Genomic DNA, 25,104 nt, shown 5'->3' with positions numbered 1-25,104 from the left:
CAGGGAAACTATGACTATGATCACCTCGGTAACTGCATGAGAAACGAAAGAAAATAAGTGGATTGTGAGTTTGTGTCGTATGATGATGACTCATCGTTTATAGAAAATTTGAAATTGTTGTGCAATTAATTAGGGAAGGGAAGTACTTAGTTATTTTACCTATCTATATCCTTTTCAAGTCTACGAGTCATATCATATGATACTGATAGGTCATGCAAGCATAGAGCATTGTTTTCATCAGCATCAATGTTTTTTCGGTCACCGACCCATCGACCGTATCGCACAATCTTTTAGGTAAACAGCAGATAGGGTCATTTCGCCTGTTGGCGACCATTTAGTGCAGTTGGCAAGTTTGACGGCGATAATAAAAATGCTCCAGCACTCATTTCCATGTCAAATTTGTGTAATGTATTCCTTATATACTCTATTTTAAGATTAACTTTCAGTTGTATTAGAAATATCTTACGTTTTCTATTTAAATCGATAAACCTTAAAATTAGGCGTTTTACCCAGTTTGCGTCCACAAAATCCAATTCGCGTCCACCCATGGTCCAGTTCGCGTCCAGTAGCTTAGAAAAGGAATATAGGGGTGATTATTTTAAGAATTAATAAAGATTGTATTAGATCAATTTCTTTATTTAACAATAAACTTGATTATTAAAAGTCAACATTATCATCATTTAAAATTCACTTTAAAAAATAAAAATAATTCTTCTCAACATTGGTTTAAGTAACTTAAAATAAGATTAAACAGTAATTTTTTTTATTAAGATATATACGTGGTTATAATTAAATTATAATTATAATTTAAATATTTAATTATAATTTAATTATAACCACGTATATATATATATATATATATATATATATATATCTTAATAAAAAAATAGAAAAATTATAATTTAATTAGAACCACGTATATATCTTAATAAAAAAATGTACTGTTTAATCTTAATATATTAAGTAATTTCATTTAAGGTAAGTTCTTCGGATACAGGAAAAAAGAAGGAAAAGACAACATACACAGAAGAAGACTTAAAGAAAGCATTAAATGATATTCGAGAGAAGAATAAATCGATAAAAAAAATATTCAAAGAATATGCCTTGTCTGATAATAATTTATTGACTCAACAATTCTTTTAGTTGTATGTTTAGACAAAATTGTTATATTGTTTTGTTAATTTAATATGGCCAAAAACTTACTATAATCAACGCGGGTCTTTCCCTGTGATTTTAGGGTAAAATTAACAGAACTGATTACTGTTTATTTTTCAAGTTGCAAAATTAATTGCCTAATTTTAAGTTACTTAAACCAATGTTGAGAAAAATTATTTTTATTTTTTTAAAGTGAATTTTAAATGATGATAATGTTGATTTTTAATTTAAAATAACAAAAAAAAAATAAAAAATTTACTGTTTAATCTTAATATATTAAACAGTACTCATGTTTTAATTATTTTTTATAAGCAAGTATTTAACGAAAACAGTGGACGCAATTTGGTTTATTAGTATAGAGGATAGTTTTAGTTCGCGTCCATTGTGGACGCAAAGTGGAAGTTTTGTAAAATTCGATGTAGTAATTCGCGTCCACCTTATTTTATTCGTTAAATATAAAAAACATTACCAAATTCATAAAAAACATTATACCTTTATTCATCATTAAACTGTAGAAATAGCTATCTATCCTAAAATTCACATAAAACAATATAAAACTTACCATCAAACACGCCGCTGCACACTAATTTTTATCTAAAATTCAACGTGTTTGCGCTTTCTTGTTGAAGAGCCTAGACTAATTATTTTTTCTAAAAGGATTGGTTGGACGCACAGAACTTTTGTCTATCTGTGCGTGCCTCTTATACATTAACGTATTAGCGGTAATGATCTTTCGTTTGATTGGTGTGTTAATTATCTTGTTTTCGAAGTTTTTTTAAAGGAGATCGGCAAAATGGACGCGAACTGGGCGATGGTCGCGAACAGGCGAAATGACCCTAGTTGTAAAGGATATAAATACATGAGGATATAACGTTCTATCTATCTATCCTTATGTAACTTAGGTAATGTACCTAGGCACTGTTTACGTATCAGTCAAGTGTCTGATTAATAATATTATAATTATTGACACTTGAGTAAATTACGTTAGTCACATACCTACCTACTACGTTACTCATGTCTTTGGAGTGGTGAACGAAGTCCGTGGTCGAAGTCAACAAGTCGGCTTAACGACATACTACATAGGTAGGGCTGCCATCTCGAATTTCGCCAAACCCGGACAAATATTAAAAAAAACCCGGACATTTGACGTAAATCGCATTTTTCCCCGGACGTAAGCGTTTTGTATCATAATCCCGATAAATACGTAAATACAGTAAGGTGCTTTCTTACATGAAAAGTGTCCGGGTTTTCCCCGGACTCTTCTTGAAAACCCGCCCGGACGTCCCCCGGACGGGGTCAAAACGAGGACAAATCCGGGGAAACCCGGACGGATGGCAGCCCTATACATAGGTATCTAGACAAGTGGTTGAATGGCGTTGTTCAGTCAAAGGGCTAGCTGTTTGATTTAACAACTATTTCGATTGTGAGTTGCGCGACCTTATTAAATCCATTGACCCACAAAATTCGTTTTGTTTATTATTTTTAAGTTGGACAAACCGATAAGATTCGGTGGCAGTGGTTTCAATCGGGCGATCAATCATTAGGTAGGTATTAAAAATAGGAATTTACCGAAAGGCAAAACACTTTACAAAGGCGATAAAAATCAGCTGTTGTTGATATTTTACACGATTTCGATAAGTAATGCTTGTGCCTTTAATTATTCTAGAATCCGTATTGTTAACACAGGTAAGTACCTATTAATGACATGCAAAATGTACCTAACTTATTTCCATTGTTCAAGGGTCATTGTTGAATTATAATTGTGACAAACAATAAAGACATTAGGTAAACATACTTACCTAAGTACTTGTAAATTCTACCGTTTTGATAAAAAAGAGGACTTGTAGGTAGTAGGTAGTTTAAAATTCTAAGGGAAATGTAGGTGGATGCAAACTTAAGGGTGGATGCACACTAGTAGTTTTTACGAACGCTGATATGAAAATTTGCAGCACGAGCTTAATGGTGGTCCATAATTATAAGCGTCTAATAATAAAAAGAATAGGTAGGTAGGTCGCGAGGTCACTTTAAATAGGTACCTATGTTAAGTAATAAATAGTGAAACTAAAAGAATTCGGTACAATGTAACGGCCATTAGAACGACTAATGAATTTTACAGTTAGGCTCCTAAGAAAAACGTTATTCTTGCCTGTCCGTGACTATAAAATTATAACCTTCCTTGTCATGTTTATTGTACTTATTTTTATTATGGTTCAACTGGTATATATTTGTTCTCTCCCTTATATACTTCTTTGTATATACCTACTCTCCCTATGTCTAAAGTGGCCAAGCGCATCCTCTACTCCGAGTTGCAGGAGGACAAGCGGAAACGTGGCGGACAGCTGCTGCGATACAAGGATGTGCTGAAGCGCCACATGAAAAGCTGTTCCATTGAACCGTCTCAGTGGGAGAATCTGGGCCCCGATTCTCCTAAGTTAATAATGTCAAAATCGAATAGAAATCGAATCGCAATATGATCGTAATAGCAGTTTTAACCATATCGGGCATTCTGCTACTAATAAAAGACCAATCGTATTCGATTGACATTTGATTGGTGTGCGATCGGTCTGCTATTTTGATGATTTTGGTCTATACGGTAGTTTGCTGTACAATCATTTTGCAATCGTAAATCATTTGCAGACAAAATGATTCATTATTGAATGACAGAAAAGTAGCGACAGAAAAGAAAAAATAGCGGAATGCCACATACGCTTCAATCGTAATCGAGTCGGGATTGGGTCTCAGTCGAATCGAGTCGAACGTCAATCGAATGGCGCTGAAGTAAAATTAGGAGAATCGGGCCCCTGGCATCCAATCGCAGAGACTGGAGAAGCCGCGTTAAAGCCAAAGTCTTTGACTTTGAAGCACGCCGGCTTTCTGAGTTGGATGCCAAACGAGATGAGTTGAAAGCTCGACCACCTGTAGCTATCAACTACAACTTTGTGGCTGGTACCCTGACATGTCCGCAGTGTGCGCGGACTTTCACGCACAAAATTGGATACTCCAGCCACATGAGAGCACACGCACGCCATTAGGGTCGAAGTGGTCGCCGTTGCCGAAATCGGCGTGGAAGATTATTATTATGTCTAAAGTATACCCCTACGTGTTCTTTCTCTTATTTATTCCTCTCTAATGTAGGTAGGCACAATCCTGAATTTTTCAACCATTTTTGAAGGCTGGATTTGCCTCTGTATAGGTACCTTCCTACTTAGAATAGCGTTTATTAACAAGCCATCTCTTACAATCAAGGAAATTCCAACTGCGCTATTTGCGATAACATCGCATTTTATGAGATTTCCTGACTTTTCGAGACTTCAGCGTGCTTCAGCGCAGCGGCGAGGTCACACGTGTATGTATTGTACATTTCAATGCGCACTTTGCATGAAAATATACCTACGCGGAACTATTATAAACTATTATTATCACGGTCTTCTAGGCCGAATGGCATAGAGCAATTTGTGGCTAGCTTTTTCCCAGTTGGGTTTATTCGCACAAGAGCTTGATCCTGGCCATGAGCCAAGTTTTAAAGCGAGGTAAATATTTTTCAGTTTTTACAAGAAATTGATTAGGTACTATCTGCGATATTTACGTGGAATTGTTTGCACAGGTCGTTTCGTTTTTTGTTTGTTTATGTTTTTTATCTCCAAAACTCCGAATATTCAAAGGACGATGGGCGTTTTGGTACCCCGTCCAACAGTGTTGATTTTAGTACCATTGCGTAGGTCTTGGCAAGGCAAAAAATGTTTACTATGACGACTAGTCCCAAATCCTTGTCCGTTTCGCGTAACATCGACTAATAGAATGTGTAATGTTCATAAGTCATCAACGTAGATGTAGTTCTTAAATCCAACTGTGTTGAATAAAAACTGGTAAAGTAACAAAAAACAGGAATTTTGCCTTCTTAAAATGTTTGCCTGCCGACTGCTTTAAAAAATGACTGTGCAAACCTTTGCAGTTCACGCAAAACTAGCTTATGTATTTGATGAAAGTCTTTCAATATTAATAATCAATTAAGGTTGAAAAGTCAGGAGACGATGTTAATATAGTACATATCACGACTTAATCTTGCTCCTCAAGAGGTGCTGTGATAATGATGAATTTCTTCCTAAAAAAAGATGAATAAAAATGTTTTGAACTTTTGTCAAATCAGATGATGATTGTGTTTACGTAGTATGACTCCATAGACTATTACAACCTTTAGATTATAATAGAGTGTATCTCTATTAACTGAGTTTAAAATTATTACACTGACGACATAAGCATCTTAATGAATTTGCATATATGGATGACATACTTGTTTCTATATCGATTCAATTTTTATCATTACTCGGTTCGGACAGCTAATTGAGGCAAGCCCCATAGTTTTTATTATTCTTCACGTAAATACCTTTCTAATGATATATCATGCGTTACTGTTGGAGCGGGTACCAAATCCCATACAAAGTGCCCATTGTCCTTTGTTAATGTCTGATTCTAGTAAACAAGCGTATTTCCACTTCTGAAAGTACCATGAGTCACTACGTGAATAGCTATTATCCATGTTTTTTTACTTTATAGCAGTAGATGTGAGTGACCTTCCTAAAAAGACATACAATCACAATTATACGTAGGTAGGTATTACATTAATCTATTGATTACCATTCTGTGCGCAGCCAGACGGCGCAATTGATAGCCTTCCTCAAGGTCCCGCTCATATTCGTTTGAGATAAGTTTCGTTATAAGGTTTATAACTCTGTAATTTACAAACATTTTGAAAGATAAAAAAAGTTACCATGAAATTCTATCTTTCGCCAGCGGTTTATTCACGCCACGGGAATTACTTCGCTACCCTATATCCCACAATATTCCAAAAAATATAAGATTCTATAGCATTCCTCAACAAATGAGCTATGTATGAATAGTTTTTCAAATCATTCCACTAGTTCCTGGGATTAGCATTCAAACAAACAAACTCTCTTCAGCTTTATAATATTAAGTTAACAACAGTAGATAAATAGACTAACTGGTATGTTTAGGAAAACAAAAAATATTTTATTTAACTAAGATAAAAATATTTACAACAATAATACTTTAACACTTTGTGCTAACAGTATGAAGTCACACTTGACACATAATCATTTCTTTTCCGGTTCTGTGGTCTCCCAAGGTCGTGGGCCTCGTTTGTTTTCCCAATTGTCTATGTCTAATTTTTGTATTTCTTCGTACGTTTGTTCCAAAGTTACATCCTTTTCTTTATTCAGGCCCATTTTCTTTGCTTCTTCTTTACTCACGCCTTTTACTTTGGAAAACTGATACCTGAAAGCAAAGTTTCTAACATTAACATGATACTGATACATTGACATACCTACATGAAACTTTTATAACGAACAGATAAATAATGTTCCATAAATATCGGTTTTCAATAAATAATAGTGAAATCTTTCTCTTTAGGATATCCCTTTTAGCTTATGGGTGCATTAACAATTTATGACTTCATACCAATAAATGTCTACTTTATTTATTCATTAACATGGCTTTAAAAGCCAATTACATAAATTGTAGAACTAAAGTTTAAAAATTATATTTATGTTTACTCTGGCCAACAAGATGTTGTCTGATACATAAGTGTATTGCATCAATTACTGAATGTTGTCAGTGGTGGTCCTTTGGAACTGCTTCGGAAGCAGTCTTGTGACAACCTTTTCATAGTTCAACTGCAATAGGCCCAGCTTTAGCCTGGAGCCCAAGTTAGTAAGTAACATAACACATAACATACCTATAGTGGCACATGTTCTAATCCTAAATGTGAAGTTAAAAACTAAGATAAGATAAAGTCATTTAGTTGAAGTAGGCTGAAAATCAGCACTTATTAAAGGTAAAATTTACTAAAGACAACCCCTAAAACGCCTGGCCTTCATCACTTCCTATGTGTTTTGCTGGGAAGAAGAAGTGGTGGAACAAACTCCTCAGCAAAGAACCAATCTCCTTTGAGTAGCAATTTCTGTATAACGTAAACTGGCCCTATACTCACAGCGTGTTTAGAGTTCTAGGGCAATAAAACGGTCTTTCGAAATAGCGTAAAAAGCGATTATAAATTTCTTAGGCTCCATGTAATCCGCATTTTAAGATAAAAATCACCTGATTTGTGTCCATTCTCGTAAACCGAATGATCCTCCAACCATAAATAAAATGAAGGGTAAACCATATTTAAAAGATCTACGCTTACTTAAAGCAGAAAGTGTATTCCGCATAGACCCTAGACGAGCATTTACTTCATCCATAATTTCCAATTTTATGAGAGAAATTGAGAAAAACTAAACACAGTGATATAACAACATAACCTCTGCGAATAAACCTCCCTGTCACTGTCAAACCAATAGTCAAATCAAATCAAGTCAAATGTTATTTGGATCTGCCAAAAGGCATTATTTCTGAGCGAATTCTAGAGCTCCCTTCATTTACTTTTTTTTCTAAAAAAGTGAATGTATGGTATGTAAGACATCATAATTCCTTTGTTTTAGTCCCTAAATTCATGTAAAATACTATATTTATGGAAAAAAAAGAAATTACATCAATTTTTAATAACATTTACTTTTGAACGAAGTGTAATTTGTCACATCATAAACAGCTGATTTCCGCCATTTTCCATATTTGTTGTCAGCGTCACCGCTGCCATAATTTTTATTTATTAAAATGCCGAGATTTCTAACAAACACAACTAACATTAAAGGTTTTTAAAGGCACCATGGCTTCCACCAGCCAGTCTACAAGTGTTTATTACGAAGATCCTCCTCCTGGCGCTCTTAAAGAAGATGAGTTTTTCTGCACAGAGAGAATTGTACCGCGCAAAATCAAGCCTCAGAACTTAGTCATACGCCTTATGGACAGAGAAATATATGGATCACGAAAACCTGGCTCCCATTTTCATGTTGTTCGAGAGTTTTACCAAAATGTGTTTCCTAACTTAACTATTGTCAATGTAGAAAAACCACCTTGTTTTTTGAGGAAATTTAGTCCTGATGGAAAACATTTCATCGCATTTTCTGCTGATCAAACCTCATTAGAGGTAATTGAGTACAATATACAATCAATATAATGTGATTTCAAAGATACAAATACTACGTATACAAAGGCTAGAGTACTTGCTAAGTAACCAAATGTTGTTCACAGATCTATGAGTACAGAGGCGCAGCAGCTGCTGGGGATCTCGTCGCTGGATATCCTTCAGACTTGCTCAATGCTGATGCTGATGCTCATCATAGAATAAGGACACACATATTCTATAGGTTTTTTAAGGTATTTACATAAATCCTACTTGCTTATTTATATCAACTCAAAAAATAACAGACTAGTACATGCAGAAACAAAATTTTACATTTAATAAGAACATTTATAATTTCAGCCTAAGTTCACTGTAAATGTGTGTCAACAAAGAGAAGTGATGAGATCTGAACGGAACAATGCTGGCCACATGCCCTTCATGGACCAGCAGCTAAACAGAGAGTGCAGTCTGTTCACTGAGGACGGAAGATATGTGATAGTGGGATCAGCTGCTCACATTCCAGATGACCTGAGACCTCATTTTTATCATATTCATAGCAATAATGAAGCTGTGACCCCCACCATCAGGTAAATTATTTTATTTATATTCTTTATCTCTTGGATATGATTGTCACTTATTTGCAAAGCTGGCCTCATTTATTAATATGAATCTTTTTATAAAAGCACTAATTTAGACAAGAAATAGTTTTAGCCCAGTTAATAATTGGTCATCTGGGTGCTATAATATTTAGCTTAGGCTGTAAAACAAGGGATAAGCAAACAAATAGCAACAATTATGATATCACCCATTGCGATGGATCTAAGGGCTCTCTCCCATTGATGTTATTGTTTTGTTTCCAGGTCAGCATTAGAAGATTATTCACTGCACCTAGTGGACTTGCATCAGGGCAAGTTATGTGATACCAAACATTTCAGAATAGATAAAATTTATTTATCTCACAATCAAGGCATTTACTTGTATAAGGAAGTTCTAGCTGTCCTGTCAGTTCAGCATCAAACAATACATTTGTTTCAAATCGTGGAAGGAATGCTAATAGAAATAAGAAAAATTGGACGATTCTGTTATGATGATGATCCATTCATAGTGAACTCGGTCTTTGTACCGTTAATGAATGAAAGGCCTTTTCATGAAGAAACAATAAATAGCCTTAAGCATAGATTGTTGGTCTTTCTTTTTAAAAGAGCAAAGACTATCAGTGATGAAACAAGGGATCCCCTTGAATTGAGAAAGTTTTATAAATACTTTGATATGTTTAAAAGTTTGAGGATGTGGAAGATGCAGCTATTGGATGAGGATCATCTTTTTATAAAGTATGCAAGTGAAGAAGTTGTGACACTGCGAGTGGCAGAACCCAATAGTCAATCTTCATTTTTCGTGATATATAACATAAGCGAAAGCAAAATACTAGAAGTATATGAGAACACTTCAGAAGGTCTATTGCAACTATTTGAGAATTATTGTGACTGTTTTAGAAATGCAAGATTATGTGCTGATTCACAATTCACTTGTTCACCATCTAATAATTTGTATGCGAGGCTTACTCAACAAAGATTCAAGCAAACCATTGTCAGAGCTATTTATGGAGGTCGGACAGAAGCCACCAAAAGAATTCTAGCACAGTTACCTATTAGTGCACAATCATACAGTGGCTCGCCATATTTAGATTTAGGATTATTTAGCTATGATGACAAATGGGTTTCTGTTATGGAAAGGCCCAAAGCTTATGGAGAATACCCTATAAGGTAAACAAATAATATTTGAATTATAATATTTTTAAATTTCTTTTTAGATGATTATGATGCTGAAGGATGTATTTTATATTTCAGATTTTACGCACGTGACTCAGGTTTACTGAAATTTAAAATTTATGCCGGAGTATTAGGGCAATCTGTACCAGCCAGCGCGGGAGACTGGTAGCCTTCACCTTCCATCCTACCGACCCCTTTGCGATCAGTGTACAGAGAACTAACTCTGAATACATCGTGAATTTTCATATAAGAAACGCAGTATTCAGTTGATAACGTGCTTGTAAATAATCTTAATTTTAAGTGCAGATTTTTATGGAATTTATTAATGCTACTGTGTAGTATGTAATGAAACATGTTTATTTTTCATTTTTATATTAAAATATTAACTAAGCTTGTAAAGCATAGCATGTTACCTACTTTGCAACAAGGAATTGCTATTAATTGTGAAATAAACGATAATAGTGAATGACTGTATAAATGACTCTTTAATTTGAGAAATCCTGGTATTTCAATATAAGACACCATAGGCACAACTGATCTCAATAAAATTGTTATGATCATTAAACTCATTTCTTTGGTATTTTTTTATACACTATGAATAAATGGGAAAATGTCATTCACAAAAAGTCAAGCAAAATGTCGACATGAATATCTATGTAAAAAAATGGATTTTATAACATTGAATCATAAACATTAACCCCAGTACCCATAGTATGAAAGCAGTATAGATATGAGTTCAAGAAATAAATAGCGATAACTTGAAACGCAATCATGCAGTGCAACCGATCCTTCTGCGGAAACGGTTTCACCAATGTACCACAACTGCCTGTTTATCGTTCACGTTAGTAAAATTAGATTATTACCTAACTTCGAATAACATGTACCGACCCCAAATAAAATTCCTTATCTTACAAATAAAATGTTCTACCTGCCACCCCTTCTTTTCGTTTGCGTATAGTATGATAAAAAGTAGGCTTTCTAATAGGTACTGAAGATTTTTTCATATCGGGTTGGTTGTTCCACAGATTTATCCTACCAATCAAACTCATCACCATCGTTATATCATTTTTGATTTCTATTTATACTCCATTTGAGAAGGCAATGAACTAAACATAAACAATCTTCAATCATCTTAAAAATAAAGTGAGGCTAAAAATTAATGTAATTACAATAATAAAAATTACCTACTTAGTCAATTGAGTCATTATTTTATGTAGTAATTTACCGTTTACCATGTATTTGTGTAAAGTTACATCAAAATTGTTTACCTTTGGTTACGTACTAACTCAAATGGAGCGTAGTAGGTATATTAATTACATTTAATTTTGTAGCTTCACAATGTAATCAAAACATTTATTCCGAAATAGTAGGAGAAGGAGAAGTTACGTCGTTGACATTACCAGATGGAACAGTTCAGTTCTTCTTCATGCCGACAGTCAAGTGGTGGTCCACCGGCCCAGTGCAATGCCAATCCACTTATCCAACTTCAGTTAACCCTATGTTTGCTAATATGAATTATAGCAATCCTTGCAACAATAATTGGTGCATCAGAGGTATTCCTAATCTGTGAGTAGAACTTACATATGTAGTATGTTATGTCTTTCTTGAATGTGATTGAATATTCTTTTACACATGTTAACTTAATCAATTGTCTCAAAATATATTGAACCCTTCATGTTACAGGAATGACCAACCTAAGTCCTGCTTTGCCTCCGAATGTAATATGAATATCGTAAACACTGGATATCACGTTAAGGTACGCAGGTAATTCAACCATTGTATAAATAAGGTGTAAAATAATGTTTCCAAGTAATAAAGTTGAGGTATTTACAGTTTCATAACGATAACAGTTCATCCACGACAGACCTGCACTACTTCTATCCGAGCTTGCGACAAGGTGTGTTAAGGTCATGTAAAGACGCCGCGGCTGTTCCGATGAACACAGTGCCCGCCAATAACACAATATGCCACTACGAAGTTGTATGCAGCAAACCGTGCAACTGCTCCGCTCGGCCCATGAGCTTAGAGTCTTTGGTAGACACAAAGTTGCCAGCCCAGAGTACTAGCGCTTCAACGAACTGTTCAAGTGATGACCTAATAAAGGATAAGGACATTAAACAAAAAAAACGAAAAGGAAAGAAAAAAAAAGGCAAATCAAATAACACCTGTGCTTGTGCTTGTGAATCGAAAGACAAATCTAAGAGTGAAGACAAATCGATCACAACATATACCGATCAGTGCATTAGCTGCACTCCGAAAGATGGTCGCCAAACACAAACACGAAAAAATGAGAAGACCAATTGGTTTAAGTTTACCCGTAAGACATCAGATGAAAAACCTAAACAGGAAGCACATAAATTGTTAATTACAGATAGTATCTATCAGAGATGTGACGGCAATGATGCGGAAGTATGGAAACCAGTCACTCCCTTGAGCAAGAAAACAATGGAAGATAAATGTTCAGAGATCCTGCTATTGAAAAGCAGTTGCTGCAGTACCTGTTGTAGCTCTTGCAGCAATTCATGTGTGAATAAATAAAAAACGTGTGTTTTAGGTATTTATACTTTGTTATAATACAATTTATTCCTTAAAGTTAAAAATCTATTTACATTGTTGAAAATAATAGTACAAGTAATAAACAAAAACAATTGAGATTTTAATACCTTAGTTCTTATGTTTTATAAATTACAGATAAAAATACAACTGCAAACAATTCAGTCCTTACTACTCTTTAAAGACTAGTAAACAGTTGTACAATTAATTTAATATGTTGTCTCCATATGAAATTAATACATTTTTAGTAAAAGGAAGACTTTTATGGAAACACCAAAATAAATCAAGTTCCTATGCTTTGGCAGAAATCAAATGTCTTGCATCTGAATCGCTTCATTACATACTTAATTCTCACAAAATTTCTGATAGAACATAAATATATGGTAAAAACAATTTAACACTTACAACTAGTATTGCATAAGATTAAACAAAAGGACTTAATAAAATGTGGTAGTTGAATTAAAAGTCTCATTTTTATAAAATGCTCAATCTTACTTCCTAAGCTTGTTGAAATACATAAAATAATATATTTGCAATTTTTAGCGTAAACAATGCATGTACATTTATTTAATAGTATCATAATAGATCTTTTAATAACTTGTAAGCAATTTCACGCAAGAATTTTATAAGTTTACAACGATAATATAGAACATTTGCATTTTACTTGAGATTCATGGCTTATATCAGACTATTTGTCATGTTTCATACAAATTCATTACAACTACCATAAATTAAATAAAGCCTATAGACGCAAACGTTTCTTCTGTGTATAGTAAAACTGTGTAGCATAAGCTTTTGGGTACTTGGCCAGCAACACCAAATAAATATTTTTGAAATGTAAATAATATCTGGTGACGTTTATATTGAGTTTTGATAATTTGTATTTAGGAATACGTCTTTCGCGCATCTGTCGAAGCTTAATATTGCTTTACGATAGCACACAACCTGGTAGTTGAATTTAACTTTTCCTTCCTATGGCTAAATATATCTTAGTCTATAACACAAAGTGTGAACCAATTGAACTTTTAATATATTGACAAAATGCTTTGATGTTTTAGGTTTATTATACTATCAGACTTTGATGCTAACGTCGTCGTAAAGAATTAATAACTCACTCAGACAGCTGCTATAATTTTTTGACACAACACTGAATTTTACACATAATACTCCATGAAAGTGTGTGGATTGAACACTCGTGTTCCGTCCACATTTACTTATTCTAGAAATAAACTAACACACAAGTACGTCTACAATTTTAATACTTGCTTGTTGCTTACTCGTGGCATTTTGTCAAGGAATTTTATTTATTTGAGCGATTCTATAAGTAACTTTACAACCGGAAGTGTTTTTTTATATATTTTTGATTTTTATGCAATCAGTCCCCTTTGAATAATTAAAGTGCAAATACTATAATATGATACAAACAATACTTTGACTAGACAGTACCATAGTACCGACATAACCTTCGTGACCTCTATTGGGTGGAATCTTTACGAGAATATGTTACGATTAATTGAAGTTTAGGCCTTCAATAAAATTTTATTTAAATAAGGATCTTTTAGTGGAACTGTTTCATGTAAACTTGTGCTTTTATATTTGTGTTGTTTAAGAACTAAATATATAGTCGGAAAGAAGATCTGAACGGAATGGTTCTTAATGTTGTTTTATGTTTCAAAAGTTCCTCTAATTGTATTTCAAGAATATAATTTTCCGCCTTAGGTTTTATTTTTACAAATCTTACAGGCAGATTCGTATGTCTCGTAGAGCGGAATGAAACAACTTTGTATAACGAACGTTGTACTAAAAATTTGCATCTTTCCGACTTATGTTGTGCTACTGAAGTTCGCAAATGAACGGCTGTTGTAAATTTCATCGTAGGTACTATTGGGACGGGTAGTTTCCACTAAAAGTTCCTCCAACACCTAACATCTGACACACATTCTTGTACAACACATCAAAATTACACATTATCTAATCTACATTACAATTATACTTAGCGAGGGAGTGTCTTCAAACATATTAAAATAATTTAGTACTTACAGTATGTATTAATTAATGTATAAAATACATGTTGCAACCTTCACAGCACTTTGCCTATCCCGTGTGTACTATTTCACTAATTCACGAAGTCCCACGACACAGCCCGGCGACCTTCACTGTAAATAGACATCGCGGGTTAGACATCTGAATATGAGGATGACGATCTTCGTTTGTCTTATTATGTAGATATAGGTCATGGCATGATTTTAACTCATATACCTTCGTCTGTAGCGTGTATAAATTAAGAATGAACAAGAGGCAAATAAATTGTATTGAAGTTTTAATGGAACCTAATGGATTTTTTTTTTGGCATGGTCATTGGTGAAACACAGTCATTGGTGTCTAAGATGGGGTCGGCGTGCCAGGCGGCGCGCATGACGTCGTAGGATATGTCGGCTGCAGTGTTACCTGGTGCGGCATGGGCTGCGTGAGGTCGCGGATGGCGGCGAGGCGGTGGCGCGTGGCGGCGAAGGCGGCGCTGCGGCGTCGGCGTGCCAGGCGGCGCGCATGACGTCGTAGGATATGTCGGCTGCAGTGTTACCTGGTGCGGCATGGGCTGCGTGAGGTCGCGGATGGCGGCGAGGCGGTGGCGCGTGGCGGCGAAGGCGGGCGCTGGCGGTCGGCGTGCCAGGCGGCGCGCATGACGTCGTAGGATATGTCGGCTGCAGTGTTACCTGGTGCGGCATGGGCTGCGTGAGGTCGCGGATGGCGGCGAGGCGGTGGCGCGTGCGCGAAGGCGGCGGCGGGCGGCGTGCCGGCGCGCGCATGACGTCGTAGGATATGTCGGCTGCAGTGTTACCTGGTGCGGCATGGGCGCGGATGGCGCGCGATGGCGGCGCGTGGCGGCGAAGGCGGGGCGCTGCGCATCGGCGCCAGGCGGCGCGCATGACGTCGTAGGATATGTCGGCTGCAGTGTTACCTGGTGCGGCATGGGCTGCGTGAGGTCGCGGATGGCGGCGAGGCGGTGGCGCGTGGCGGCGAAGGGGCGCTGCGCATCGGCGTGCCAGGCGGCGCGCATGACGTCGTAGGATATGTCGGCTGCAGTGTTACCTGGTGCGGCATGGGCTGCGTGAGGTCGCGGATGGCGGCGAGGCGGTGGCGCGTGGCGGCGAAGGCGGGGCGCTGCGCGGGGTCGGCGTGCCAGGCGGCGCGCATGACGTCGTAGGATATGTCGGCTGCAGTGTTACCTGGTGCGGCATGGGCTGCGTGAGGTCGCGGATGGCGGCGAGGCGGTGGCGCGTGGCGGCGAAGGCGGGGCGCTGCGCGGGGTCGGCGTGCCAGGCGGCGCGCATGACGTCGTAGGGGCCGGCGGGGCAGCCCTCCGGCGCCTCCATGCGGTACCCGCGCTCCACGTGCCGCACCACCTCCGCCAGCGGCTACGGAAGCATCATCAGTCAATATACGTGGCATTCAATGTAACAAGAAATATTAAAGTTATTGCTTGAAAAGAGTGTGGTATACTATTACCTATTTACTACAATATTTAGATATCTAAAATGTACTTACAATTCGAGGGTATGGTACTCTTCCAAATGAATAAATCTCCCACAGAAGAATGCCAAAACTCCACATGTCAGACTTGTTAGAGAATTTCTGGAAATAATAAATTATTGTTAGAAACACTTGTTACACAAAATATTACCAAATAAGTGTAAGTATATGTTATATATTTGTCATACATTTATTATAATAAACATAATACAGGTCTATAAAGTACTCTTTGCGCTTTCACCCGCGTCCGCGATAAAATATAGCCTATGTGACAGTCTAGCTCTCCAACAGTGAAGAATTTTTCATGTCAGTCCAGTAGTTACATGTCGTATACGTACGTTGTACTTGAGCGCCTCGGGCGCGGTCCACTTGATGGGCAGCTTGGCCTGCAGGCGCGCGGCCTCGGCCGGGTCGTCCTGCGCGGCCAGCGTGCGCGCGAGGCCGAAGTCCGCCACCTTGGCCGTGCCCGCGGCCGAGATCAGCACGTTCCGCGCCGCCAGGTCGCGGTGCACCACGCGCTTGCCTTCCAGGTACTCCATGCCGCAGCATGTGTCGCTGAGGAATATAAACATTCACTATACAGGTCAGGCAAGTACCAATGCAACTTTTCTAAGTTTGTTTGTATGTACTTTCAAATTTTTTTGGACACCAATAACTGTGTTTCGGATGTCAAGTTAAATGGTAGGTCTCGGCTGTCATTTAACACTCTTAGCAGTCGTTACAGGTATTCAGAAGTCAGTCAGTCTGACACCAATCTATGTAGTCCAATGGGTATTTGGTTACCCGGTTTAATGGTTTGAGACGGTCAGATAGGCGTTCCTTGTAAACACTGTTACCCAGCCCAGCCGAATCCGGTTAGACTGGAAGCCGACCTCAACATAGTTGGGAAAAGGCTCGGAGGATGAGGATGATGAAGAGTAAATGAAGAGGAAGGTTTATATGCATAATGACATCCATTAAATCTGACATGACGCCCGCACCAGTGCAAAGTCGGGGCGCGTCGCTAGTAAGGTAATGAGCGTCGCTAGTAAGGTAATGAGTACTAACTATGCGAAGTTAATCTGGTTGAGCTGCGTGACGTAGTGGCGGCCGCGCGAGCGCAGGTAGTCCAGCAGCGAGCCCTGCGCGCAGTGCTCCGTCACGATGCACGTGCTGCCGCCCGACGTGAACACCAGCCCCAGCAGCCGGACCAGGTTGTCGTGCGTTAATGACCTGAGGATGACCAATAATTTTATCAAACTTACGAGCTGATTCCGCGAACTTCGTACCGTTTAAACCTTCCCTGAACCTCTATCAACTTTTTAAAAGTTTTAGTCAGACTAACGAACAGCAATTCATTTTTATAAACATACAGGGTTACTGGTAAGTAGACCGCATCCTTTCAGGAGGTGATAGTATAGGTCAATACGGACAAATTTGACCCTGGGATACACTGGGCAAAAGTTGACCCGTTTCGAGATAATCGAATTTCAAGATCTTTTCTTTACAAGTCGTCTAGGTACACGAATACATTTTTATTATTAGTTAAAAGTCTCGTTTCTGCGGATTTTTGTATGTTTTGTGCCTTTTTGGATAGCCAGATAGATGTAGATGTTTTTTAAGTATTTTGCACAAAAAAATGAAGAGTAACATTTTTGAGAAAATAACTACTAAAAAAGTAATTGCTGTTCGCTATAATTTCCTCTGTGATTTGTACAGTTTTATGGTTTGTTATTATGAAGTGATTCATCTTCTATCCAAAACACACAAAAATCCACAAAACGAGACTTTGACTAATAATGAAAATTTATACATGTACCTAGACGACTGATCTTGAAATTCGATTATCTTGAAATGGGTTAACTTTTGCCCAGTGTATCCCAGGGTCAAATTTGTCCGTATTGACCTATACTATCACCTCCTGAAAGGATGCGGTCTACTTACAGTAACCCTGTATATTTACATACTCATTATGTATTAAAACGGCTGACCAACACGCATGGCTAGCGTTGTGAGATTGGGTAGATTTCTCCAGCTTTGAAAGGCCTTTGTCCAACAGTGGACATTTTAGGCTGTGACACATATTATAAGCTGGCGTCAGAGTTATTTCCATATTATAAACAATTACATGAGCTGTCATCACCATGTTTACGATACATTCAAATTTCCTTACGATGGTTTCGTTTACCAATTGTCCACAGTGAAAAAGTTAATGGCTTTGCAATTTTAACGAGTATCAAAACATCATATTATTATCCCTCTGCAATAAAGACTACTTTTGTGTAATCTTCGAAATGTATGTGTCAAATTATTTCGCGGTATTCATGCGTCAACTGTAGGTATCTGACATATTTTTTACTCAAAGTCATTGGTCTTTGTAAAAAGCACCAAAACCCAGCCTACACCATAAAATATTTGTTATCATCGCAAGGATAATGACTAATACAAGTTTTAATAACTTGTCGACCTTGTAGGCAGATATGTTTAATCGAATGAGTCACGTTAGTTGACAAACAGTATAAACTCAAGCATGTTTTGTTAATTAATGTTTATTGAATTCGGCCCAGGTTTTAACTGCGTCCCGGGGGAACTTTTCCCATCAAACGGATAAAAAGTAGCCACAAATATATCAACTATCTCTCTGCAAAATTTCATCTAAATAGGATCAGCAGTTTTAGCGTTTTATATAGACAGGCTATAAATAGTAAGCAATACTTACGCCATTACGCTTGCTTCTGCGCGGAATTTGCTGGCCGCCTCCCGATCCTTTAGGATCTTGACAGCGACCTTCTGTGAGCCGTTGAGAATGCCAAGCATCACGTCTCCGAACTCTCCCTTGCCAATGTTTTCGCGAATTTCTAGGTCGCGCTCGTCGATTTTCCAGCCTGTAAATAGAGATCATTAGATGAAATGATGTTAACGGTCCTGTATATACTTATATACTCTCTGAAATAGTGTTGGACTTAACGATGCCTGTTTCTGAAGTTTGATTGCTCATTGGATACATAAGGAGTAAGCAGACACTGAATGCACTTCTTCCAGCCCTGTTCCGTTAATTATTTGGGGTCCTCAATGCACTTCTAATGGGTATTAAATTGAAATATTTGAAGTTTTACGTGGGTCTCATTCTCTTCCTACAGTTAAACACCCTGATACTGTGTAATTTACAAAATACTATGTACCGGACCACAGTGTTGTCAATTTGTAATACTCACGCGCATCGACAAAGTTCTGCGGCGCTAGCGCCGAGTCGGTGTGGTCGGCGGAGGGCTGCGAGGCGTAGGTGTGCTGGAAGTGCCCCGAGCTCAGCGCGCTCGACACGCTCGGCGTCGGCGGGTACGGCGGCGGTTGCTGGAGTACAAACAACAACATGTTCAAGTGTATTTTGAAAGAAAAACCACAAATAAATCATAAATAAATAGGAACTATAAATAGACATTGAAGCCATGGATACAAATATAACATAAGGTCTAAATGAAATCAAACGTTTTTGACCTTGCTGCCTTTCAATCTTGTGTCCTGGTGGAGTATTGAGCATATGGTATATTAAAGGCTTCAAGCACCGTAGAAATCTTCTCTGAAGGCTTACGCATAGACAACTCTTCAAGTAGTAGTAGAAGCACATTAATTTTTGCAAGGGGCTAAACTTACTACATTCAACTTAACATAGATTCAAACCTGTAATTACATTATATTTAAATAATACATACCCCACTCCTTATAAGATTAGGTAGTGACTTTACATATGAACTAAGAAGTAACAGATGTTTACCTGTGGGTGAGGCGGATAAGGTGGCTGTAGTACTCCATTGTTGTTGGCACCGTTCGGCGACGCTTTCGGCAAACAACGCACCAGCTTAGTGCAAAGACCGTCCGCGTCTTGTAAGTAATGCTGTGAAGAAATAAACATTATGAAATATAGCATACAGCATTATAGTCATGTATGGTAGGTTAAAATATGAGAAATTATTCCATGTGTTTGTGGCTTTTTAATTGGATTATTCACTTCATTTATATTATTAGGGAAAACCGACCATCGTACGATGGTTATTCAATTTATTCAGGTCAACCACTTACATGGATTAAATCCGTCATGTTGTCGAAGAATTCTTCATCGTCTATTGTGAGACGTTGATTTTGGTTGTCAGGCGCTGTTGCCCATTTTACTCTGAAATTAATAACAAAAGACTGTAAATAAAAGAGTATAAGAGAATATATGTACCCCCTTTGTGTATCCGATCCGCCACAGTTACCCAAGACATTCAATAGGTGACATTCAGTTGACCACATTTTTTCTAAATAAATAAAGTCACACGGCTCATAACACGTGACCAATAAACATGCCATTTGTGGGAAGACATACATAATGTATATTATTATATGCCGTGGTGACGCGAATGCACATGTTTCAAGTACCTTTATTGTTTAATTATACTAAATACCGACCATATTTTATGTTCAACTACAAAACATTGAATAAGAAATGAATTGTGTATTGAAATGATATTTAAAAACCTGAAGACAATACCATCAGGAGTGCATATTCAATCGAGTTACATCTGTGAGCGACTTGATTTAATCGGATTAACCATAAACAGTATGATGGGATTTTTTTGCCTTTGATCAGAGCTTGATTGATCTGTTTCAAACCAGACATCAAGCAAAAAATCTGAAGATCAAACCATTTATTTGATTACTATATTTATAACAAATTTTGAATATAAAAAAAAAATGAACTGTAACTTTTTTTATGTTTGCCAATTTTTCTTGCTACTAATCTACATACTTCATTTGATACATTGTACCCTAAACCCTTCGAATCAACTGAACTGATTTTAAAAATTGTTGAAGCTAGATTGTCCCCGTGTAATGTGGCTTATGTTGTCCGGATAAGAGATAAAGGTCCCCTAGGATACTGGTGTAACCACTGGTACACTGGTACAGCTAGTTATAAATACAATGTTGAGAAGACAAACTCACCGATAATGTTCGACTCGCCCCCTATACCGCACGCAGAGCGTGTGGTCTCCGGGGAAGTTGGTGCTCTCGCGCACCAGGAACACGCCGTCAGGGGAGCCCGACAGCAGGGCTTCCGCGCGCTCGCGGGATATCGCGCCGTGGTGCCATCTGGGGATCAATGTTATAATATTATTATCATTCCCTATATGCTATCTATCTGTTGTTTTGCTAACTAAAGATAGGAATTTGATATAACTTACATGGGGCTAATGTCAAAATTAAGTCGGCTACGCCGGTTACGCTTGGTCAAAAGCCAGAAACTCCGTCAATCAGGGTTGAGGAGGTCAGATAGGCAGTCGCTCCATGTAAAATACCGGTACTCAGCTGCATCCGATTAGATTGGAAGACGACCCCAACATAGTTAGGAAAAGCCTAGGCAGATGATGATGACGACTTCGTCAGCTATTAACTTGTTTATAATGTGATTCTGATTATAAATACATATTTATTTACTTCCTTGGATCGCCAACAGAGGCGGCCAAATTACATCAATATTACATTCGTTGGGACAGCGTAGGTGTCCGGTCCCAATTACAGGCGACCACATCAATCATACTACATCATTATTAATAATACTCTAACTATACAGTACCTATAAAAACGTTATTGTTCTGTTATTTAACAAGTTTTTCCTTTTATACACATGTCAGAAGATTTGTTTATTTCTTAGCTCATAATTGTGGATGAAAGGTGATTGCTCCAATGCGAATGTGGAAGATGTCTTCAGTGGTAATCTGGTAATCCCTTTGAAGGTAATTGAAAAATTTATTTGTTTGCTACTTTCCCTAAACAACGATGTGAACATGTTACAATTTTGTAGAAAGAAATAAAAACACAAGGCGCCTTGTTTGTGATAAAGACTAGGTCATTTGCAATCAGTTTGTTCGATTGATATAAAAGATAACAATAATAACACCGATTCTCCTGATATTACTCTTCGACTTTTCATTGTTTAGTTATGATAAAAAGGGACAGTACGAAATTTTATTTATAACGTGGGTTATCTTAAATTAATTAGATACCTATGTTAATTTATCATATCGACTTGAAAAATCTTAACAAATATTTGTTATTTTTAAGGGTCATGGTAATGTTTCTACTTCCTAACTCTCATAAGTATCTTAACTCTTCCTATTCGATCTCACAACCATGTAAATAACAAGGTGTCCCTGTATGTATCTCATCATAATTTCTAAGTTAAGCCAAGCCTGGTTTAAGATCTAATTTTGTATGTAGAATGTAGATAGATAGGATCCTAACCCCCACTAATAATTAACTGTAACAACAAAATGTTATTTGCCATAACCGCAGTAGATAATTAGCTGGAGTTTGCACTTTCTTACAAAATAATTTAAATGCTAGTTATTCTCAAAGTTTTGTTTTATTGTCTTATACTTTAAGACTAGTTCAATGCTTTTCTCGAGAGGCCCACTTACATACATACAGACACATTAAGAGTGATGTTTTTATCGATGTTCTATTACACAACACCTCCCACACAAGACTAGTAAATATAAAACTGGATATTTACTCTACATCCTCGTACGCTAAAACCGGTGGTATGAACAACAAAATCTTGTGCGGTTTGTTGTAGCACTGGGTTATGTCACACACACACTCCATACTTCTGTATTCTGTCAACTGACGAGTATACGTCTATTATCGTTTTGATAACGGCTGATAACGTTCATATCAAGTGTTCTAGGTGTCTTAGTGAATTAGTGATTGTGATATAAACAAGCATTACTTTCATGTTTGTGTTCGAGTACATCGATTTATTGATTGACTTTACTGAGGGGTATGAAGTTTACTGGGTTGTTTGTTACTGAAATATAGTATTTTAAAAGCGATATGTACCTCTATTTCCTAGAATATATGGAATATAAGGATGCTCTAAAATATATATGGGAATTTGGACAGCCACGCAGCATCTCCTTAGTAATCAAAAGAGTAACATATTTTCTTAGAAATACATTTTTCCTGCCATCAATATAGCAAATTAAGTTTCCTGTCTCAGGAATTAACATAGGTATAGTTTGTATTAATTGGTCGATACCAAGAACCTTACACCCACAAATACCTTTTATGTAAGTAAGTCATACAGATGTAGATAAGATACTTACGGCCACTGAGTCATGTTGACGAGCCTGTTGCCCGCGGGCGGGGGAGCGCACGTGGAGTTCACCAACACGTCGCTTGGCCCTTTCGACACCGCTAAGAAACAATTGCTCATATTAATATTTTTAGAAACGATTTAAAAGTATCATATTGTAAGTCAAGGACACTCGAATAAAAAGGGTGGAAGAAACATGGACGGGTTTTACTTTAACATTCTTTTCCGCCACAGAGGGAGAAACCATTTATCATTTCCTATAAGAAAAAGGAAAGGCTGTGCATTTCCTTAAGAATTTTAGCAAGAATTTGCTATTAGATAGCTTCTTGGAATCCTAAAAGGATCTCTCTGATATTTTTTAAATCATTGCCGTCAAATACTGTGTGCACATTCTGTTCTACTGGATTTTGCCTTCACGTATCAGCATATACGGCTATGCAAACTTGGTAATTGTACATGTATACTATAAATGTCTCCCGCAGTAAATGTATTAAAGTTAAAGTTGCTTATTCATCTCTTTTACATTAGCCTTTCCCGGCCTGATGCCAAGGTTCGCTCAGCTTTATAAATAATGCTGCAATGTAGTTTTTGCAAGTCATGAATGCCTGTGTTCCTGTAGCGTCATCTTCTGCTATGCGCAGAATTTTTGTTTTACACAATGTCTTTGTGTAGAGGCAATCAGTTGAGGGAACAAATAGTATTTAGGTATTGTTTTTGTGCTGATATTTTATATCGATCAATCAAATCAAACTCAATTTGAAGCGCTTTCACTATCAAAACTAGTACACCTTATTAGCATGAAAATCTAGATGATGAAATCTACTGTAATTCTTCTCGCTGGTGATAAGCATAAAATGGTCTGGAAGTTAGGATATTAAGAGAACGATTTTTTTAACACATTCGAAATCGATTCCCATATTCTGTGCTTCAATTGTTATTCAATGGTTTGACCTAATTTCTCTTCTAACCGGACCTAATCAAGATGTCATAATCCTACTTCGCCTAGTATTAGACCGTGAGGCGATTGCAATTTAAAGAACTACCGCGAATAACGAGGTCTGTACGTGATTTGCATGTCTGAATACATTACATTAGAAAACGTGTGCGTTACTGTCTATTTACGCACACGCGGAATTCACATTAAACAACATTACTACGCAAGTTAGATTAACGTACTCGTTACTCGCTACCACTATTAATATCAGTTCGGCCAAATTTATTGCTGACTGGCGTCAAGTCATTCAGAATTTATACTTTTCTTGTGTAACCTTAGTGAAACCTTAGTAAGTGCAAGGCGGCATGGGACATTATCAAGAAAAAAAATGATGACATGAAAAGCTTTCAGAGTATTAAAAATATCAAACATAAAAATAAGATCGTAAGTGATCCAAATAAGATAGCAGATATCTTTAATGAGTACTATACTACGCTTAATACTTCAAAAAACGGTACCAAATGCAATGCAAATTATAACAGTGTTGAAAACATAAACTCTTCCATATTTTTGAAACCATGCACACCGACAGAAGTAATTAAAGCAATCAAAACTCTTAACGACACCAAATCGGTCGGATATGATCAAGTCTGTACAAAAATTTTAAAAGTGTGTGCAGATATTATAGCATTACCTCTTGCACATGTCATAAATCTATCTTTTGTTCAAGGGATGTTTCCAACAAAATTAAAAATTTCCATTGTTAAACCTCTTTACAAAAAGGATGACCTCCTTGAATTAACCAATTATAGACCAATAACTCTAATACCTGTTTTCTCCAAGATCTATGAAAAGCTTATGCATAACCGTATTACTACATTTTTAAATAAATTTAAGGTCATCAAGGAAGAACAAAATGGTTTCCAAAAAAACAAGTCGACTACACTCGCCGGATTTTCTTTAATGAAGACCATAACAGAAAATATTGATAACAAAATTCCAGTTACAGTACTATTCCTAGACATGTCGAAGG

At 37.1% G+C, this 25,104-nt stretch overlaps 4 protein-coding genes across 10 annotated transcripts in view; 2 read left to right on the top strand and 2 right to left on the bottom strand.

Annotated features, from left to right (window-relative positions):
- Nucleotides 1-6,158: 6,158 nt before the first annotated feature.
- L(3)neo43 (lethal (3) neo43) lies at nt 6,159-7,509 on the bottom strand. The gene is made up of 2 exons (XM_021345555.3): nt 7,270-7,509; nt 6,159-6,447 (listed from the first exon to the last, which is right to left on the bottom strand). Exons 1-2 carry the CDS (start codon nt 7,410-7,412, stop codon nt 6,267-6,269), a joined length of 324 nt encoding a protein of 107 aa, XP_021201230.1. The 5' UTR covers nt 7,413-7,509; the 3' UTR covers nt 6,159-6,266.
- A 241-nt stretch (nt 7,510-7,750) lies between these two features.
- Nucleotides 7,751-10,420, top strand: LOC110384317 (DET1 homolog). The gene is made up of 5 exons (XM_021345544.3): nt 7,751-8,197; nt 8,302-8,427; nt 8,534-8,760; nt 9,034-9,936; nt 10,021-10,420. The coding sequence occupies exons 1-5, from the start codon at nt 7,877-7,879 to the stop codon at nt 10,109-10,111; spliced, it is 1,668 nt and encodes a 555-aa protein (XP_021201219.2). The 5' UTR covers nt 7,751-7,876; the 3' UTR covers nt 10,112-10,420.
- Nucleotides 10,421-10,546: 126 nt separating this feature from the next.
- LOC110384319 (uncharacterized) lies at nt 10,547-12,480 on the top strand. 3 transcript variants are annotated; one of them, XM_049846634.2, is made up of 4 exons: nt 10,547-10,783; nt 11,313-11,508; nt 11,626-11,698; nt 11,776-12,480. In XM_049846634.2, exons 1-4 carry the CDS (start codon nt 10,714-10,716, stop codon nt 12,478-12,480), a joined length of 1,044 nt encoding a protein of 347 aa, XP_049702591.2. In that variant the 5' UTR covers nt 10,547-10,713. The 3 variants fall into 3 exon arrangements, with proteins under 3 accessions (XP_049702591.2, XP_021201226.3, XP_021201228.3); XM_021345551.3 differs by having other exon boundaries at nt 11,274-11,508; XM_021345553.3 differs by having other exon boundaries at nt 10,549-10,783; nt 11,310-11,508.
- A 10-nt stretch (nt 12,481-12,490) lies between these two features.
- The window catches only part of Csk (C-terminal Src kinase), a 32,934-nt gene continuing 20,320 nt past the window's right edge, over nt 12,491-25,104 (bottom strand). For 4 of the 5 annotated variants that reach the window (XM_064038756.1, XM_064038759.1, XM_064038757.1 and 1 more), the window contains 11 exons: nt 23,148-23,238; nt 20,986-21,132; nt 20,083-20,173; nt 19,778-19,897; nt 19,221-19,356; nt 18,725-18,890; nt 17,074-17,238; nt 16,365-16,581; nt 16,042-16,128; nt 15,586-15,911; nt 12,491-14,651 (listed from right to left, as the gene is read on the bottom strand). In XM_064038756.1, coding sequence (XP_063894826.1) covers nt 14,612-14,651; nt 15,586-15,911; nt 16,042-16,128; nt 16,365-16,581; nt 17,074-17,238; nt 18,725-18,890; nt 19,221-19,356; nt 19,778-19,897; nt 20,083-20,173; nt 20,986-21,132; nt 23,148-23,238 — 1,586 coding nt within the window. In that variant the 3' untranslated portion in view covers nt 12,491-14,611. Of the gene's footprint in view, nt 14,652-15,585; nt 15,912-16,041; nt 16,129-16,364; nt 16,582-17,073; nt 17,239-18,724; nt 18,891-19,220; nt 19,357-19,777; nt 19,898-20,082; nt 20,174-20,985; nt 21,133-22,555; nt 22,696-23,147; nt 23,239-25,104 lie in introns of those variants that run through there. The other variant, XM_064038760.1, reaches the window with a different exon arrangement.

This window comes from Helicoverpa armigera, chromosome 17, assembly GCF_030705265.1.
Source record: "Helicoverpa armigera isolate CAAS_96S chromosome 17, ASM3070526v1, whole genome shotgun sequence".
Taxonomy (NCBI): Eukaryota; Metazoa; Arthropoda; class Insecta; order Lepidoptera; family Noctuidae; genus Helicoverpa; species Helicoverpa armigera.
This window is presented reverse-complemented; position numbering and strand designations above follow the sequence as displayed.